Source organism: Cherax quadricarinatus, chromosome 11, assembly GCF_038502225.1.
Source record: "Cherax quadricarinatus isolate ZL_2023a chromosome 11, ASM3850222v1, whole genome shotgun sequence".
NCBI lineage: Eukaryota > Metazoa > Arthropoda > Malacostraca > Decapoda > Parastacidae > Cherax > Cherax quadricarinatus.
The window spans coordinates 7,789,860-7,810,505 of NC_091302.1; the positions used below are offsets into that span (position 1 = coordinate 7,789,860).

General features: G+C 44.7%; 1 protein-coding gene across 2 annotated transcripts in view; it reads right to left on the reverse strand.

Annotated features, from left to right (window-relative positions):
* LOC128687505 (T-cell leukemia homeobox protein 2-like) overlaps nt 1-20,646 on the reverse strand; it is a 258,367-nt gene that overhangs the window by 129,582 nt on the left and 108,139 nt on the right. For both annotated transcript variants that reach the window (XM_070083947.1, XM_070083946.1), the window contains exons 2-3: nt 19,237-19,331; nt 5,998-6,131 (exon numbers count right to left, since the gene is read on the reverse strand). In XM_070083947.1, coding sequence (XP_069940048.1) covers nt 5,998-6,131; nt 19,237-19,331 — 229 coding nt within the window. The remainder of the gene's footprint in view (nt 1-5,997; nt 6,132-19,236; nt 19,332-20,646) is intronic.

Genomic DNA, 20,646 nt, shown 5'->3' on the forward strand with positions numbered 1-20,646 from the left:
TGCGCTTCAGGAGATGTGCCTGGTGTTATACTCACCCCAAGATCTTTTTCCTTGAGTGAGGTTTGTAGTCTCTGACCCCCTAGACTGTACTCCGTCTGCGGCCTTCTTTGCCCTTCCCCAATCTTCTTGACTTTGCACTTGGTGGGATTGAACTCCAGGAGCCAATTGCTGGACCAGGTCTGCAGCCTGTCCAGATCCCTTTGTAGTTCTGCCTGGTCTTCGATCGAGTGAATTCTTCTCATCAACTTCACGTCATCTGCAAACAGGGACACCTCAGAGTCTATTCCTTCCGTCATGTCGTTCACAAATACCAGAAACAGCACTGGTCCTAGGACTGACCCCTGCGGGACCCCGCTGGTCACAGGTGTCCACTCTGACACCTCGCCACGTACCATGACTCGCTGCTGTCTTCCTGACAAGTATTCCCTGATCCATTGTAGTGCCTTCCCTGTTATCCCTGCTTGGTCCTCCAGTTTTTGCACCAATCTCTTGTGTGGAACTGTGTCAAACGCCTTCTTGCAGTCCAAGAAAATGCAATCCACCCACCCCTCTCTCTCTTGTCTTACTGCTGTCACCATGTCATAGAACTCCAGTAGGTTTGTGACACAGGATTTCCCGTCCCTGAAACCATGTTGGCTGCTGTTGATGAGATCGTTCCTTTCTAGGTGTTCCACCACTCTTCTCCTGATAATCTTCTCCATGATTTTGCATACTATACATGTCAGTGACACTGGTCTGTAGTTTAATGCTTCATGTCTGTCTCCTTTTTTAAAGATTGGGACTACATTTGCTGTCTTCCATGCCTCAGGCAATCTCCCTGTTTCGATAGATGTATTGAATATTGTTGTTAGGGGTACACATAGCGCCTCTGCTCCCTCTCTCAATACCCATGGGGAGATGTTATCTGGCCCCATTGCCTTTGAGGTATCTAGCTCACTCAGAAGCCTCTTCACTTCTTCCTCGGTTGTGTGCACTGTGTCCAGCACTTGGTGGTGTGCCCCACCTCTCCGTCTTTCTGGAGTCCCTTCTGTCTCCTCTGTGAACACTTCTTTGAATCTCTTGTTGAGTTCTTCACATACTTCACGGTCATTTCTTGTTGTCTCTCCTCCTTCCTTCCTTAGCCTGATTACCTGGTCCTTGACTGTTGTTTTCCTCCTGATGTGGCTGTACAACAGTTTCGGGTCAGATTTGGCTTTCGCTGCTATGTCATTTTCATATTGTCTTTGGGCCTCCCTTCTTATCTGTGCATATTCGTTTCTGGCTCTACGACTGTTCTCCTTATTCTCCTGGGTCCTTTGCCTTCTATATTTCTTCCATTCCCTAGCACACTTGGTTTTTGCCTCCCTGCACCTTTGGGTAAACCATGGGCTCATCCTGGCTTTTTCATTATTCCTGTTACCCTTGGGTACAAACCTCTCCTCAGCCTCCTTGCATTTTGTTGCTACTTATTCCATCATCTCATTAACTGGCTTCCCTGCCAGTTCTCTGTCCCACTGAACCCCGTTCAGGTAGTTCCTCATTCCTGTGTAGTCCCCTTTCTTGTAGTTTGGCTTCATTCGTCCTGGCCTTCCTGCTTCTCCCTCCACTTGTAGCTCTACTGTGTATTCGAAGCTTAAAACCACATGGTCACTGGCCCCAAGGGGTCTTTCATATGTGATGTCCTCGATATCTGCACTACTCAAGGTGAATACTAAGTCAAGCCTTGCTGGTTCATCCTCTCCTCTCTCTCTTGTAGTGTCCCTTACGTGTTGGCACATGAAGTTTTCCAGTACCACCTCCATCATCTTAGCCCTCCATGTATCTTGGCCCCCATGTGGGTCCAAGTTCTCCCAATCGATCTCCTTGTGGTTAAAGTCACCCATGATCAGGAGCTTTGCCCTGCATGCATGAGCTCTTCTGGCCACTCTAGCCAGTGTGTCAACCATCGCTCTATTGCTCTCGTCGTACTCTTGCCTTGGCCTCCTGCTGTTCTGTGGTGGGTTATACATCATTGCTATTACCACCTTGGGACCTCCAGAGTGAAGTGTTCCCGCTATGTAATCACTTTCTTCTCCGCTGTGTGTGTGTGTGTGTGTGTGTGTGTGTGTGTGTGTGCGTGTGTGTGTGTGCGTGTGTGTGTGTGTGTGTGTGTGTGTGTGTGTGTGTGTGTGTGTGTGTGTGTGTGTGTGTGTGTGTGTGTGTGTGTGTGTGTGTGTGTGTGTGAGTGTGTGTGTGTGTGTGTGTGTGTGTGTGTGTGTGTGTGTGTGTGTGTGTGTGTGTGTATGGTAGTTACTGTCAGAAGCTCTTGTCAGACAGGCACTTGGTCTGTTAAGTGTGTGTAATAGTAGTAGTAGTAGTAGTAGTAGTAGTAGTAGTAGTAGTTGCAGTAATAGTAGCAGTAGTAGCAGTAGTAGTAGCAGTAGTAGCAGTAGTAGCAGTAGTAGTAGCAGTAGTAGCAGTAGTAGCAGTAGTAGTAGCAGTAGTAGCAGTAGTAGCAGTAGTAGTAGCAGTAGTAGCAGTAGTAGTAGCAGTAGTAGCAGTAGTAGCAGTAGTAGTAGCAGTAGTAGCAGTAGTAGCAGTAGTAGTAGCAGTAGTAGCAGTAGTAGCAGTAGTAGTAGCAGTAGTAGTAGCAGTAGTAGCAGTAGTAGTAGCAGTAGTAGCAGTAGTAGTAGCAGTAGTAGCAGTAGTAGTAGCATTAGTAGCAGTAGTAGTAGCAGTAGTTGCAGTAGTAGTAGCATTAGTAGCAGCAGTAGTAGCAGTAGTTGCAGTAGTAGTAGCAGTAGTAGCAGTAGTAGTAGAAGTCCATCAGTATGCACTCTAGCGAGTTCATATAAAACAACTTGTATCAATCACCTTCCCAAGCAACACACATTTCAACAGTTTATATCCGTCTGGTTCCATTAATAACGTAACACATATATTGTTAACTCCGTACAGTAACTTGATCAAGATTCTCCCTGTGTAATGTTTGTCACAGCCAGCTGGTGAGACCAGGAGTAAACTGACCTCGGTCAGGTGTGTAGTTTACTCTAACAGTGTTCTTGGTCCACCATGATGGTACATGACCCATAGTGTACCTCTTGTAGCGTAACTTATATAGTGTACTTCATATAGTGTACTTTATGTAGTACACAGTAAACCATTCAGTACCAGAATTATTTTGAAAATTTAGTTTATTGATTTAGAAAATTAAAAAAAAATAAACTATGTATTTTTTTTTTACACTCAAATTTGATCCCATTATTTTTTTGGAGTGGTTCGCAATACGACAGATAAATGTGACACTTGTGAAACATTTGGGTATTTTCATTATTGAGACGTTTCGCCCACCATTGGCTTTATCTGTCCAACAGTGTGGTGAAAGGTGGAAGATGTCTGGAGAGAGTTTGAGGAGAGTAGTCAGCGGAAGGGCTCGATCAGATGACCAAAAGTCATCATATGCCTAAGGCCCGCGTCAGGAAACACTTGTCCTATTTAATGATGAATCCTACCTAACCTAACCTAACCTAATCTAACCTAACCTAACCTAACCTAACCTGCCTAACCTAACCTAACCTGACCTACCTAACCTAACCTAACCCGACCTACCTAACCTAACCTGACCTAACCTGACCTACCTAACCTAACCTAACCTAACCTAGCCTAACCTACCTAACCTAACCTAACCTAACCTAACCTACATAACCTACCTAACTTAACCTAACCTAACCTAACCTGACCTACCTAACCTAACCTAACCTAACCTAACCTACCTAACCTAACCTAACCTACCTAACCTAACCTGACCTACCTAACCTAACCTAACCTAACCTGACCTACCTAACCTAACCTAACCTAACCTAACCTAACCTTACCTACCTAACCTAACCTAACCTAACCTGACCTACCTAACCTAATCTAACCTAACCTACCATACCCGCGATCAGAGAGTCTCAAAACTCCAGACCGTCGCGTTAGCCACTGGACCAACTAGCCACTGGACGAATCTTATTGTGGCTAGCTGGTCCAGTGGCTAACGCGACGGTCTGGAGTTTTGAGACTCTGTGATCGCGGGTTCTATCCCCGCCCGTGGTATGGTTTATTTGCAATCGTGCCATTACGATTTCGTGAGTCAAGTTAACCTAACCTAACTTAACCTACCTAAGTCCCTCAGCTTAGAGATGATGGATTCACTCCATCAGTCTTCTTAAAAGGCTGTTGAGATGAAGAACAATGATGGTCGTTAATCAAGACTGATGGTTCGAACACATCATTTCCAGGCTGAGGGACTGATTACCTCAAACTTCCACCTCACATCATCCACTAGTTAACATAACATTTTAGCAGCAGAGGAAGCCAAGTGTCTGATGAATCCGAGTGTGAAATGAATATTAAAACAGTATACAGTACCAAGAGATAAGTAAGGCTCATGTACAACACTTGGGTATCTCTATTCCGAAACATTTCGCCTTCACAGTAGGCTTTTTCAGTCGAGCACAGAGCCAGCAGAAGCAGTAGAGATGCAAAGATATGTGTAAATTCTCTAAATTCTTCATCATAACCCAAATTCCAGTGGTAAACAATGCATTTTAACCCTTAATAAATATATATAAATATATAATTCTCTTCGCAAACATCGAATAATGTTCAAGAGAGATGCAGTCGTATACAAATTCCACTGGCGAGAATTATATTGTATTTTGTGTACGAGGGATCATTTATACCGGTAAGAGAGACACTCCCTTACCTCTCCTAAACGTGTTAATGTAATTATCTGACCAAATAATAATCATATTCTCTGGGTCTGAGCTGTAATTTCCTCACCCGGCGAAGCATTCATCATTTGGGGAGATCAAAAGAATATAACCAAGTCAGTATTCCCTTCGCCGACCAAAACAAAATGATATTACCCTCTCCCGCCAAAAAGGTTCCTAATCTTTTCCCGCGAAAACTGTGTAATCTTTTCGCGCGCAAACCAGCCGCAGTTAGGAGATCAGTAGCGGAAAAGTGGGCCGGCATAATTGATGGGAGAAACGAGGTTTTCCGGTTAATTTGACTGTGACGGTAATTACTGCCATCTAGATCAATTAAGCCCGTGTTTTATCGTCCCTTAATTAGATCAACCCGGGAGGGAGTTAGCGGTAAATTGACTCTAGTTATCTAGGCGCTGTGTTTTTGTCCTTAAGTCGAATAATCTGGCTGGGTTGATCCGGGGGGGGGGGAGGAGGAGGGGGTAGATGGGGGTATTAGGAGGGGTAGTTGGAGTGAATGGGAGGGGTAGGGAGTGGGGAGCTGATTCTGTTGTCTGAGAATCATTGTTTGTCTCGCGTTTCTCCACGAGTGCACGACCACAAGCAACGTTTCTCCACGAGCGCACGACCACAAGCAACGTTTTTCCACGAGTGCACGACCACAAGCAACGTTTCTCCACGAGTGCACGGCCACAAGCAACGTTTTTCCACGAGTGCACGACCACAAGCAACGTTTCTCCACGAGTGCACGGCCACAAGCAACGTTCCTCCACGAGTGCACGACCACAAGCAACGTTTCTCCACGAGTGCACGACCACAAGCAACGTTTCTCCACGAGTGCACGTTTCTTCACGAGTGCAAGTTTCTTCACGAGTGCACATTTCTCCACGAGTGCACTTTTTTTTACGACTGCACGTTTCTCCACTAGTGTACGTTTCTTCACGAGTACACGTCCACGTGCACCACAGAATGGTGGTGGAGTACATGGCACACAACTCAGCTCTTGTCCCCCTAATAAAAATATATATAAATATGTGTATATATATATATATATATATATATATATATATATATATATATATATATATATATATATATATATATAAATTAAATTTCCCCAAGAATATTAAAGGAATTAAAATCCTGAACAAGTGTATTCATAGATAGATTCAGAGATTTCGTATCTATTAAAATCTAAATGTGGTTTGTAACCTGCCCAGCGCAGGTGAGACAGAATAAGATGTGGAAATGATCAGTAAGAATAATAAAGAAGTAAGACTGAACTCACCTCCACTTAGTTCTGCGGTTCTGGAACCAGGTCTTGACCTGAGCGTCCGTCATTTTGAGTTGCTTGGCCAGTTGAGCTCTCTCACTGGACGCCAGGTACTTCTGCTTGTTGAACCTCTTCTCTAACTCGTTCACCTGAGGGAGACGACGAGAGAACGTCACAACTAGAACATTCACTCGGAACGTAAGAACGTGTGATTGCTGGAGCACTTGGCGATAGGGCCTACCAGCCCATGATAGGCAGGTCATTCTCAAGTTATTCATAAAAATAGCCTTTCACCTGAGGGACGTAATCAGGCCAAATATGACGTGTTAGAGCAGTGATGTTATACCAAATATGACGTGTTAGAGCAGTGATGTTATACCAAATATGACATGTATTAGAGCAGTGATGTTATAACAAATATGACGTGTGTTAGAGCAGTGATGTTATACCAAATATGACGTGTTAGAGCAGTGATGTTATACCAAACATGACATGTATTAGAGCAGTGATGTTATTCCAAATATGACGTGTTAGAGCAGTGATGTTATACCAAATATGACATGTATTAGAGCAGTGATGTTATACCAAATATGACGTGTTAGAGCAGTGATGTTATACCAAATATGACATGTATTAGAGCAGTGATGTTATACCAAATATGACGTGTTAGAGCAGTGATGTTATACCAAACATGACATGTGTTAGAGCAGTGATGTTATACCAAATATGACGTGTGTTAGAGCAGTGATGTTATACCAAATATGACATGTGTTAGAGCAGTGATGTTATACCAAATATGACATGTGTTAGAGCAGTGATGTTATACCAAATATGACATGTGTTAGAGCAGTGATGTTATACCAAATATGACGTGTTAGAGCAGTGATGTTATACCAAATATGACGTGTGTTAGAGCAGTGATGTTATACCAAATATGACGCAGTGATGTTATACCAAATATGACGTGTGTTAGAGCAGTGATGTTATACCAAATATGACGTGTTAGAGCAGTGATGTTATACCAAATATGACGTGTTAGAGCAGTGATGTTATACCAAATATGACGTGTGTTAGAGCAGTGATGTTATACCAAATATGACGTGTGTTAGAGCAGTGATGTTATACCAAATATGACGTGTGTTAGAGCAGTGATGTTATACCAAATATGACGTGTGTTAGAGCAGTGATGTTATACCAAATATGACGTGTTAGAGCAGTGATGTTATACCAAATATGACGTGTTAGAGCAGTGATGTTATACCAAATATGACATGTATTAGAGCAGTGATGTTATTCCAAATATGACGTGTGTTAGAGCAGTGATGTTATACCAAATATGACGTGTTAGAGCAGTGATGTTATACCAAACATGACATGTGTTAGAGCAGTGATGTTATACCAAATATGACGTGTGTTAGAGCAGTGATGTTATACCAAATATGACGTGTGTAGAGCAGTGATGTACCAAATATGACGTGTTAGAGCAGTGATGTTATACCAAATATGACGTGTGTAGAGCAGTGATGTATACCAAATATGACGTGTGTTAGAGCAGTGATGTACCAAATATGACATGTGTAGAGCAGCGATTATACCAAATATGACATGTGTAGAGCAGTGATGTACCAAATATGACATGTGTAGAGCAGTGATTATACCAAATATGCCATGTGTAGAGCAGTGATGTTACCAAATATGACATGTGTTAGAGCAGTGATGTACCAAATATGACACGTGTAGAGCAGTGATTACCAAATATGACGTGTTAGAGCAGTGATGTATACCAAATATGACGTGTGTAGAGCAGTGATGTACCAAATATGACGTGTTAGAGCAGTGATGTTATACCAAATATGACATGTGTTAGAGCAGTGATGTTATACCAAACATGACATGTGTTAGAGCAGTGATGTTATACCAAACATGATATGACATTTATTAGAGCAGTGATTACGGAACATGACATGACATGTGTTACAAGAGTGATTACCAAACATATGACATGTGTAGAGCAGTGATTACCAAACATATGACATGTGTAGAGCAGTGATTACCAAACATATGACATGTGTAGAGCAGTGATTACCAAACATATGACATGTGTAGAGCAGTGATTACCAAACATATGACATGTGTAGAGCAGTGATTACCAAACATATGACATGTGTAGAGCAGTGATTACCAAACATATGACATGTGTAGAACAGTGATTACCAGACATATGACATGCGTAGAGCAGTGGTTACCAAACATAACATGACATGTGTTACAACAGTGATTACCAAACACGACATGTGTCCACGTACTCCTTGGTATAACATGAACAGTCGTAACTAAAGCAAACATACACAGAACGAACAATATAGCGCATTTTCGGGTATATAAGGCGCACCCTCCTTCAAAATGTCTTGTTAAATCAGCCTGCGTTTTATATGCTCAAGGTTAGAGTCAAGGTTATGCTCAAGGTTAGGGTCAAGGTTAGGGTCAAGGTTAGGGTCAAGGTTAGGATCAAGGTTAGGGTCAAGGTTAGGGTCAAGGTTAGGATCAAGGTTAGGGTCAAGGTTATGCTCTAGGTTAGGGTCAAGGTTAGGGTCAAAGTTAGGGTCAAGGTTATGCTCAAGGTTAGGGTCAAGGTTATGCTCAAGGTTAGGGTCAAGGTTATGCTCAAGGTTAGGGTCAAGGTTATGCTCAAGGTTAGGGTCAAGGTTATGCTCAAGGTTAGGGTCAAGGTTAGGGTCAAGGTTAGGGTCAAGGTTAGGGTCAAGGTTATGCTCAAGGTTAGGGTCAAGGTTATGCTCAAGGTTAGGGTCAAGGTTAGGGTCAAGGTTATGCTCAAGGTTAGGGTCAAGGTTAGGGTCAAGGTTAGGGTCAAGGTTATGCTCAAGGTTAGGGTCAAGGTTAGGGTCAAGGTTAGGGTCAAGGTTAGGGTCAAGGTTATGCTCAAGGTTATGCTCAAGGTTAGGGTCAAGGTTAGGGTCAAAGTTAGGGTCAAGGTTATGCTCAAGGTTAGGGTCAAGGTTATGCTCAAGGTTAGGGTCAAGGTTATGCTCTGTCCTTACATAGTCTTACATGCTCGTGCGTCTTATATGCCGGAAAATACAATATATCTAAATTTTAGAAGTTAGAAAACTTAGCTGTGCAGCGATGGAGTTTCAAAGGGAAAATAAAAACTGGTAAAAAGCTTCTGTTTATTAAGGGAATAAAAAAAGGTCACAATACCGTGACTGGAACAATACAAGAATAACTGGCACAGAGCAGAGAAACTTTCCACGACGTTTCGGTCCGGCTTAGACCATTACTTTCTCTCTTGCTCTATGTTTTGCAAATGAGAAACAGTTGATAGTGATGAATCTAAATGAATATGACAACCTGCGATGATGCTGTCAAAGAAGGTCATTATAATGATGACATCATAGGAGGAGGCTCATGATGATGACGTCATAGGAGGAGGGTCATGATGATGACGTCATAGGAGGAGGGTCATGATGATGACGTCATAGGAGGAGGGTCATTATAATGATGACATCACAGGAGGAGGCTCATGATGATGACGTCATAGGAGGAGGGTCATGATGATGACGTCATAGGAGGAGGGTCATTATAATGATGACATCACAGGAGGAGGCTCATGATGATGACGTCATAGGAGGAGGGTCATGATGATGACGTCATAGGAGGAGGCTCATGATGATGACATCACAGGAGGAGGCTCATGATGATGACGTCATAGGAGGAGGGTCATTATAATGATGATGACATCACAGGAGGAGGCTCATGATGATGACGTCATAGGAGGAGGGTCATTATAATGATGATGACATCATAGGAGGAGAGTCATGATAATAATGATGACGATGACATCATAGGAGCGTTATGATAATGATGATAATGACATTATAGATGAGTTAGTTCATGTAACACACGTTTCGGTCAAAGTCAGCCGAAACGTCGTCGTAAGTTTCATCCTCCTGTGTACGGGTTATCATTATTATTATTATTATTATTATTATTATTATTATTATTATTATTATTATTATTATTATTATTATTATTATTATTATTATTATTACTACTTCTATTATTATTGTTGTTGTTGTTGTTGTTGTTGTTGTTGTTGCAGCGAAAAATTATCTGTAACGTAAAAAAAGATACTAGCAGGAAATAGATACTGGCCTAGTGTGTAACTATATCTACTAGGCCTACTGAGCCTGTTGTGGCTTTCAATAAGTGGTTTATAAAACCCACAAGTTGATAAATGAGAGACTTGTGCAACATTTTGGTATCTTTATTCTGGAAACGTTTCGCCCGCCAGTGGCTTCTTCAGTCCCATGCAGAGAATGGTGGGAGATGAGGGTGAGGAGGAGTTTGAGGCAATCAGTCCCTCAGCCTGGTACTGATTACCTGGTCTTCCACCATTCTCTGTACTGGACTGACGAAGCCACTGGCTGGCGAAACGTTTCCATTATAAAGATACTCACGTGTGATGAATGGTTTGGAAAACCGACAAGTTGAAGATTGAGACACTTATGCAGCATCATGGGATCTTGTTACAAAGAATTCTTCAACACTTGTTCAACCTTTGGACGAAGACCTACTTCGACTAGTGGATGGTACCACTATGACCCCGCCTCCACCTGCTTCACCTCACCTCACTACAGTATATAAGCCACGTCTACGGCCCTATGTTGTACATTCTACAAGATTGATGGACTGAACACATCGACTCCAGGCTGAGGGACTGATTACCTCATTCTCCTCCTCTCCTTACGCCTTCCTCTTTGTATTGGACTGATGAAGCCACTGTGTGGCGAAACGTTTTCTGAATAAAGATTCCCATATGCTGCATAAGTGTCTCAACATACTCACGTAGAGTGGAAGATAAAGTATAATGCGATCCTTTATTGACAATACTCTCATTATACTATATTTCTGACTTATTTTACATCGTCTCAGTCAGTATGTGATAATATTAGGGAGGTCTGGTCATGGACCGGGCTGCGGGGGCGCTGACCCCCGGAACAACATCCACGTAGACTCCAGGTAGGTAGACTCCAGGTAGGTAGAGTCCAGGTAAGTAGAGTCCAGGTAGGTAGACTCCAGGTAGGTAGAGTCCAGGTAGGTAGAGTCCAGGTAGGTAGACTCCAGGTAGGTAGAGTCCAGGTAGGTAGAGTCCAGGTAGGTAGAGTCCAGGTAGGTAGAGTCCAGGTAGGTAGAGTCCAGGTAGGTAGAGTCCAGGTAGGTAGAGTCCAGGTAGGTAGAGTCCAGGTAGGTAGAGTCCAGGTAGGTAGAGTCCAGGTAGGTAGACTCCAGGTAGGTAGAGTCCAGGTAGGTAGAGTCCAGGTAGGTAGAGTCCAGGTAGGTAGAGTCCAGGTAGGTAGAGTCCAGGTAGGTAGAGTCCAGGTAGGTAGAGTCCAGGTAGGTAGAGTCCAGGTAGGTAGAGTCCAGGTAGGTAGAGTCCAGGTAGGTAGAGTCCAGGTAGGTAGAGTCCAGGTAGGTAGAGTCCAGGTAGAGCCAGACTGAAGGTAAACATACACAAACTCGACTGGATGTACTTTTGTGTGACTGTTGCAGTGAATCTCTCAAACAAGGTGGTCTCTGTATTTAGTGCTTCACGCTTCTTTATAAAGTACCGAATGTGGATAAGCATAGGCCAGTAGGCCTGTGCTCCTCCATATATATATATATATATATATATATATATATATATATATATATATATATATATATATATATATATATATATATATATATATATATATATATATATATATATATATATATATATATATATATATGTATATATATATATATATATATATATATATATATATAAATACGAAGGTGTTGGTGTTTAGCTTGTGGAGGTGTTAGGAGGCTGGAAGTCCCGTTAGTAAGTCAGTGGAGGAAGGAGAACTAGAGTAGTGTTGAGGAAGGTACAGGAAGGTTGAGAGTTACGTAAGACAATACTCTCTCTCTTGTATCACGCACCGACTTACTACATCCAGTATTTTCTGTTTTTAACTGAGTTGAGTTCCAGCTCCTACATCTTTTGAGGGTGTTGTCCTACGGCTTGTGTGTCATTAAGGTGTTGAACTATAGCTCCCGGGCCTATTGAAAGTATTTATCCCTGGTTATAATCCTGGCTCTCTGAAAGGAGTGTACCTGGTTATCCTCTCTGCCTTCAAGGTTTAGCGATAATTGATGTAGAAGAGAAACAAACCACGGAACGGGTGGGGTTAAACCATGGTGAGTGAGTGGTAAAACTCTAGGTCAGTGCGTTAACCGCTGGGCCAGCTGGCTACAATAAGATTCACCCAACTAGATATATTTATACACAATAGGAAGGTTAGCACAGGCCACCACTGTGACCACAAATGCAAGTTTTTACAGATGAATCTCCTGCCACCGTGGCTGTGGCGAACTCTAGCTCAAGGCCCCTCAAATCGCGCACCGACCGAAATTCATCTAGTTATAATAATAATATTGATAATAATAATAATAATAATAATAATAATAATAATAATAATAATAATAATAATAATAATAATCTTTATTCTACAAGTACATGATTCAACTTATACAGACAATAACTGACATCGAAACCATGTCGTAAATAAATACTTGGCGAAATGATGTAGGTGGTAGTCAGCACATACCCATGGTGTGGGTGGTAGTCAGCACATACCCATGGTGTGGGTGGTAGTCAGCACATACCCATGGTGTGGGTGGTAGTCAGCACATCCCCATGGTGTGGGTGGTAGTCAGCACATACCCATGGTGTGGGTGGTAGTCAGCACATCCCCATGGTGTGGGTGGTAGTCAGCACATCCCCATGGTGTGGGTGGTAGTCAGCACATACCCATGGTGTGGGTGGTAGTCAGCACATACCCATGGTGTGGGTGGTAGTCAGCACATCCCCATGGTGTGGGTGGTAGTCAGCACATACCCATGGTGTGGGTGGTAGTCACTACATACCCATGGTGTGGGTGGTAGTCACTACATACCCATGGTGTGGGTGGTAGTCAGCACATACCCATGGTGTGGGTGGTAGTCAGCACATCCCCATGGTGTGGGTGGTAGTCAGCACATCCCCATGGTGTGGGTGGTAGTCAGCACATCCCCATGGTGTGGGTGGTAGTCAGCACATCCCCATGGTGTGGGTGATAGTCACTACATACCCATGGTGTGGGTGGTAGTCAGCACATCCCCATGGTGTGGGTGATAGTCAGCACATCCCCATGGTGTGGGTGGTAGTCAGCACATACCCATGGTGTGGGTGGTAGTCAGCACATACCCATGGTGTGGGTGGTAGTCAGCACATACCCATGGTGTGGGTGGTAGTCAGCACATACCCATGGTGTGGGTGGTAGTCAGCACCTCCCCATGGTGTGGGTGGTAGTCAGCACATCCCCATGGTGTGGGTGATAGTCAGCACATCCCCATGGTGTGGGTGGTAGTCAGCACATCCCCATGGTGTGGGTGGTAGTCAGCACATCCCCATGGTGTGGGTGATAGTCAGCACATCCCCATGGTGTGGGTGATAGTCAGCACATCCCCATGGTGTGGGTGGTAGTCAGCACATCACCATGGTGTGGGTGGTAGTCAGCACCTCCCCATGGTGTGGGTGGTAGTCAGCACACCCCCATGGTGTGGGTGGTAGTCAGCACATCCCCATGGTGTGGGTGATAGTCAGCACATCCCCATGGTGTGGGTGGTAGTCAGCACATCCCCATGGTGTGGGTGGTAGTCAGCACATCCCCATGGTGTGGGTGGTAGTCAGCACATCCCCATGGTGTGGGTGGTAGTCAGCACATCCCCATGGTGTGGGTGATAGTCAGCACATCCCCATGGTGTGGGTGATAGTCAGCACATCCCCATGGTGTGGGTGGTAGTCAGCACATCCCCATGGTGTGGGTGGTAGTCAGCTTCTCCCCATGGTGTGGGTGGTAGTCAGCACATCCCCATGGTGTGGGTGATAGTCAGCACCTCCCCATGGTGTGGGTGGTAGTCAGCACATCCCCATGGTGTGGGTGGTAGTCAGCACATCCCCATGGTGTGGGTGGTAGTCAGCACATCCCCATGGTGTGGGTGGTAGTCAGCACATCCCCATGGTGTGGGTGATAGTCAGCACATCCCCATGGTGTGGGTGGTAGTCACTACATCCCCATGGTGTGGGTGGTAGTCACTACATCCCCATGGTGTGGGTGGTAGTCACTACATACCCATGGTGTGGGTGGTAGTCACTACATACCCATGGTGTGGGTGGTAGTCACTACATACCCATGGTGTGGGTGGTAGTCACTACATACCCATGGTGTGGGTGATAGTCACTACATACCCATGGTGTGGGTGGTAGTCAGCACATCCCCATGGTGTGGGTGATAGTCACTACATACCCATGGTGTGGGTGGTAGTCACTACATACCCATGGTGTGGGTGATAGTCACTACATACCCATGGTGTGGGTGGTAGTCACTACATACCCATGGTGTGGGTGATAGTCACTACATACCCATGGTGTGGGTGGTAGTCACTACATACCCATGGTGTGGGTGGTAGTCACTACATACCCATGGTGTGGGTGGTAGTCACTACATACCCATGGTGTAGGTGGTAGTCACTATATACCCATGGTGTGGGTGATAGTCACTACATACCCATGGTGTGGGTGGTAGTCACTACATACCCATGGTGTGGGTGGTAGTCACTACATACCCATGGTGTGTGTGGTAGTCACTACATACCCATGGTGTGGGTGATAGTCACTACATACCCATGGTGTGGGTGGTAGTCACTACATACCCATGGTGTGGGTGGTAGTCACTACATACCCATAGTGTGGGTGGTAGTCACTACATACCCATGGTGTGGGTGGTAGTCACTACATACCCATGGTGTGGGTGATAGTCACTACATACCCATGGTGTGGGTGGTAGTCACTACATACCCATGGTGTGGGTGGTAGTCACTACATACCAATGGTGTGGGTGGTAGTCACTACATACCCATGGTGTGGGTGGTAGTCACTACATACCCATGGTGTGGGTGGTAGTCACTACATACCCATGATGTGGGTGGTAGTCACTACATACCCATGGTGTGGGTGGTAGTCACTACATACCCATGGTGTGGGTGGTAGTCACTACGTACACATGGTGCGGGTGATAGTCACTATATACCCATGTTGTGGGTGGTAGTCACTACATACCCATGGTGTGGGTGGTAGTCACTATATACCCATGATGTGGGTGGTAGTCACTACATACCCATGGTGTGGGTGGTAGTCACTACATACCCATGGTGTGGGTGGTAGTCACTACATACCCATGGTATGGGTGTTAGTTACTATATACCCATCTTATAACTATGTCTTCAAGGGTGAAGGACTGATTACATTGTCTTACATCTCTACTGTTCCTACTGACTCCTCTGTATTCGACTGAAGAAGTCTGGAACAATAAAATTCACAATACTCGGGTGTCATGCCACAGTCACTAGAAACAACGGATACAGCACCACCCCACCAAGGTGGCAGTAAACTAAATAGCAATGAATTATAGACTGATAGCACTAACGTCCTACATCATGACATTCTTTGAAAGGGTTCTAAGAAGTAAGATCGCCAACCACTTGGATTCCCAACAACTGCACAACCCAGGGCAACATGGGTTTAGAGCAGGTCGCTTCTGCCTCTTGCAACTACTGGAGCACTATGACATGGTCTTGGATGCACTGAAGGACAGACAGAATGCAGATGTGGAACAAGAGCTTTTCCCTGTGGCAGCCTCTGACTTAACTGTGTTTACTATTACTCTTTGTGTTCTATTGGTTAGAAAGTTGAAAATGCATTTGCCCAGTTTTCCAGTTATTCCTTTAGGCACGCATTGGTGCATTATTATTCCATGATAGCACTAGTCGATAACTGGAATACGGCTGTACACCAACAGCCACATTTAAGGCAGGTGAAATTGCAGATGTGGAGAGTGTACAGAGAACTTTCACTGCTCGTATAAGTTCAGTCAAGCAACTTAATTACTGGGAACGTTTGAAGTTCTTTGACTGTACTCCTTGGAACTCAGGCGAGAAAGGTACATGATACTCTACTCCTGGAAAATCTTAGAGGGACTGGTCCCATATCTGCACAGAAATCAATCCCTACGAAAGCAAAAGACTCGGCAGACGATGCAACATCCCCCCAATGAAAAGTAGGGGTGCCATGAGTAGGCTAAGAGAAAACACAGTAGGTATCCGGGGCCCAAGACTGTTCAACAGCCTCCCAGCATACGTAAGAGGAATTACCAATAGACCTCTAGCTGTCTTCAAGACCCCTGGTTGTCTTCAAGACTCCTAGCTGTCTTCAAGACCCGTGGTTGTCTTCAAGACCCCTGGTTGTCGTCAAGACTTCTGGTTGTCGTCAAGACTTCTGGTTGTCTTCAAGACTCCTGGTTGTCTTCAAGACTCCTGGTTGTCTTCAAGACCCCTGGTTGTCTTCAAGACTCCTGGTTGTCTTCAAGATCCCTGGTTGTCGTCAAGACTTCTGGTTGTCTTCAAGACTCCTGGTTGTCTTCAAGACTCCTGGTTGTCTTCAAGACCCCTGGTTATCTTCAAACTCCTGGTTGTCTTCAAGACCCCTGGTTGTCTTCAAGACCCCTGGTTGTCTTCAAGACCCCTGGTTGTCTTCAAGAGCCCTGGTTGTCTTCAAGACCCCTGGTTGTCTTCAAGACCCCTGGTTGCATTCAAGACTCCTGGTTGTCTTCAAGACTCCTGGTTGTCTTCAAGACTCCTGGTTGTCTTCAAGACCCCTGGTTGCATTCAAGACTTCTGGTTGTCTTCAAGACCCCTGGTTGCATTCAAGACTCCTGGTTGTCTTCAAGACTCCTGGTTGCATTCAAGACTCCTGGTTGTCTTCAAGACCCCTGGTTGCATTCAAGACTCCTGGTTGTCTTCAAGACCCCTGGTTGTCTTCAAGACCCCTGGTTGTCTTCAAGACCCCTGGTTGTCTTCAAGACCCCTGGTTGTCTTCAAGACCCCTGGTTGTCTTCAAGACCCCTGGTTGTCTTCAAGACCCCTGGTTGTCTTCAAGACCCCTGGTTGCATTCTTCAAGACTGGTTGCATTCAAGACTGGTTGTCTTCAAGACTCCTGGTTGTCTTCAAGACTCCTGGTTGTCTTCAAGACCCCTGGTTGCATTCAAGACTCCTGGTTGTCTTCAAGACCCCTGGTTGCATTCAAGACTCCTGGTTGTCTTCAAGACCCCTGGTTGCATTCAAGACTCCTGGTTGTCTTCAAGACCCCTGGTTGTCTTCAAGACCCCTGGTTGCATTCAAGACTCCTGGTTGTCTTCAAGACCCCTGGTTGCATTCAAGACTCCTGGTTGTCTTCAAGACCCCTGGTTGCATTCAAGACTCCTGGTTGTCTTCAAGACTCCTGGTTGTCTTCAAGACCCCTGGTTGCATTCAAGACTCCTGGTTGTCTTCAAGACCCCTGGTTGCATTCAAGACTCCTGGTTGTCTTCAAGACTCCTGGTTGTCTTCAAGACCCCTGGTTGCATTCAAGACTCCTGGTTGTCTTCAAGACTCCTGGTTGTCTTCAAGACCCCTGGTTGCATTCAAGACTCCTGGTTGTCTTCAAGACTCCTGGTTGTCTTCAAGACCCCTGGTTGTCTTCAGGAGAGAGCTGGATAGATACCTAAAGTCAGTACCTGGCCAGCCGGGCTGTGGTTCGGACGTTGAATTACGTGTGACCACTAGTAACAGCCTCGTTGGTCAAGCCTTGATCCACCGGGAGGCCTGGTCGAGGACCGGGCCGCGGGGGCGTTTACCCCCGGAACGACATCCACGTAAGTAGACCGTAGTGGAACAATAAGTCACAATACCGTGACTGGAACAGTTCACTTACAAGAACCTTACGTCGACGTTTCGCTCCCTCTACCATTGTTACGTCATAGTTGGGACTTGACTAATAGTCCATGAGGGAGCGAAACGTTGCCGAAATGTTCCATTGCAAAGAATTGAAGCTTTCTTCTTTTTGTCTTGATCTCAGTACAAAATCCCTGAAAAAACTCTTTGATTTCCTCTCTAAGTTCAATTTCATTTTTTTTTTTTTTTTGCTTTTTTTTTTATCTATTTCTTGGTTCGTGTGTCGGATATGTTGGTCTAAAAAAGTCGATCCTCTTTTGTATTCACCTTTTATTCAGACAAATATTTTTTATTTGGATTAAAAAAAAAAAAGAGAATTAGTACGTAAGAGAGAGAGAAGCTTACGACGACGTTTCGGCCCGACTTGGACTATTTACATGTCACACTTCTTAATGATACAAGTTGGAGCGAAACGTCGTCGTAAGGTTTCTGTCTCTCCTTTGATCCATGTTTGGAGGCAGGTTAAAACACATATAAAACACATCAGTGGGAGACACCTTAGGAAATCGCACAGTTTATGGGATCCATTAAAAGACCTGTATACGCTCGGTCATTCCCCTTTAAAAAATGGACATCAGTGACCTTTCACTCTTCTTTTTTCCTTTTTTTTTTTTTTGTCCTGAGAGAGTTGTACACACACAGTAAAAGTGTGTGGAACACGGGAGGCCTTGCAATGTGTAGCAAGATTGTAGTGGCGAGTGTTGAAGGCTGGGTGAGTGTGTGTGTGTGTGTGTGTGTGTGTGTGTGTGTGTGTGTGTGTGTGTGTGTGTGTGTGTGTGGCTAAATCACAACCTCTCTGGGTAACGTTTGCAGCCTCAACATCTATCCACAAGTTATTCTACAGCTACACCAGTCTATAAAGTAATACTGTCTACAATCAATTTGACACCGCTTCTTGCGTGACTTTAGATTGTATCTCTCTGTGGCTAGTTGACAGGGTTTCACTCCTCCTTTTAACTACACGAGTGTCATTAAGGCTGGATATCACCTGTACATCAGTCAAGAATACTTTAACACCTAAAATAGTGATTAATGTTAACTGCCAGTGTATATACACTGAGAGATATACACCACTTAGTGTATATATGCTAATATATACATCACTGGAACTCACCTAGATGGATCACTGTAACTCACCTAGATGGATCACTAGGACTCACCTAAATGGATCACTAAAACTCGCCTAGAAAGAACATAGCCATTGGCCTCCCTCATTCACTTGGAACTGTATTAAATGCTAATTCCGTGTTAGAGACTCGATCCTCCGTCCTCTGATCGTGACTCAGGTTATAGAGAGTCATATTACAGTGATATTCACTTGGATTCACCTGACTCACCTGGACTCGGGTGAATGAGGTGCGTGGTTTTTTCCGCTTAGGTGGAGTCCTACTCTGGTAGGGATGACCAATCCTTCGTGGGAAGCCGAAGGGACCTGCAATAGGAGAAGTTGAAGGATTAATTCTAGAAGTAGGTGTCTGACACACACACACACACACACACACATATAACACGCGCATATAACAGGAAGGGCACTGCAATGGATCAGAGAATACCTGACAGGGAGGCAACAACGAGTCATGGTACGTAATGATGTATCACAGTGGGCACCTGTGATGAGCGGGGTCCCACAGGGGTCGGTCCTAGGACCAGTGCTATTTTTGGTATATGTGAACGACATGATGGAAGGGTTAGACTCAGAAGTGTCCCTGTTTGCAGATGATGTGAAGTTAATGAGGAGAATTAAATCTGATGAGGACCAGGCAGGACTTCAAAGAGACCTGGACAGACTGGACACCTGGTCCAGCAAATGGCTTCTCGAATTTAATCCTGCCAAATGCAAAGTCATGAAGATAGGGGAAGGGCACAGAAGACCACAGACAGAGTATAGGCTAGGTGGCCAAAGACTGCAAACCTCACTCAAGGAGAAAGATCTTGGGGTGAGTATAACACCGAGCATATCTCCGGAAGCACACATCAATCAGATAACTGCTGCAGCATATGGGCGCCTGGCAAACCTGAGAACAGCATTCCGATACCTTAGTAAGGAATCATTCAAGACACTGTACACCGTGTATGTCAGGCCCATACTGGAGTATGCAGCACCTGTTTGGAACCCGCACTTGATAAAGCACGTCAAGAAACTAGAGAAAGTACAAAGGTTTGCAACAAGGTTAGTTCCAGAGCTAAGGGGAATGTCCTATGAAGAAAGATTAAGGGAAATCGGCCTGACGACACTGGAGGACAGGAGGGTCAGGGGAGACATGATAACGACATATAAAATACTGCGTGGAATAGACAAGGTGGACAAGGACAGGATGTTCCAGGGAGGGGACACAGAAACAAGAGGCCACAATTGGAAGTTGAAGACACAAATGAGTCAGAGAGATATTAGGAAGTATTTCTTCAGTCATAGAGTTGTAAGGCAGTGGAATAGCCTAGAAAATGACGTAGTGGAGGCAGGAACCATACACAGTTTTAAGACGAGGTTTGATAAAGCTCATGGAGCGGGGAGAGAGAGGGCCCAGTAGCAACCGGTGAAGAGGCGGGGCCAGGAGCTAGGACTCGACCCCTGCAACCACAAATAGGTGAGTACAAATAGGTGAGTACACACACACACACACGTTAGGAAGTATTTCTTCAGTCATAGAGTTGTCAGGAAGTGGAATAGCCTAGCAAGTGAAGTAGTGGAGGCAGGAACCATACATAGTTTTAAGAAGAGGTATGATACAGCTCAGGAAGCAGAGAGA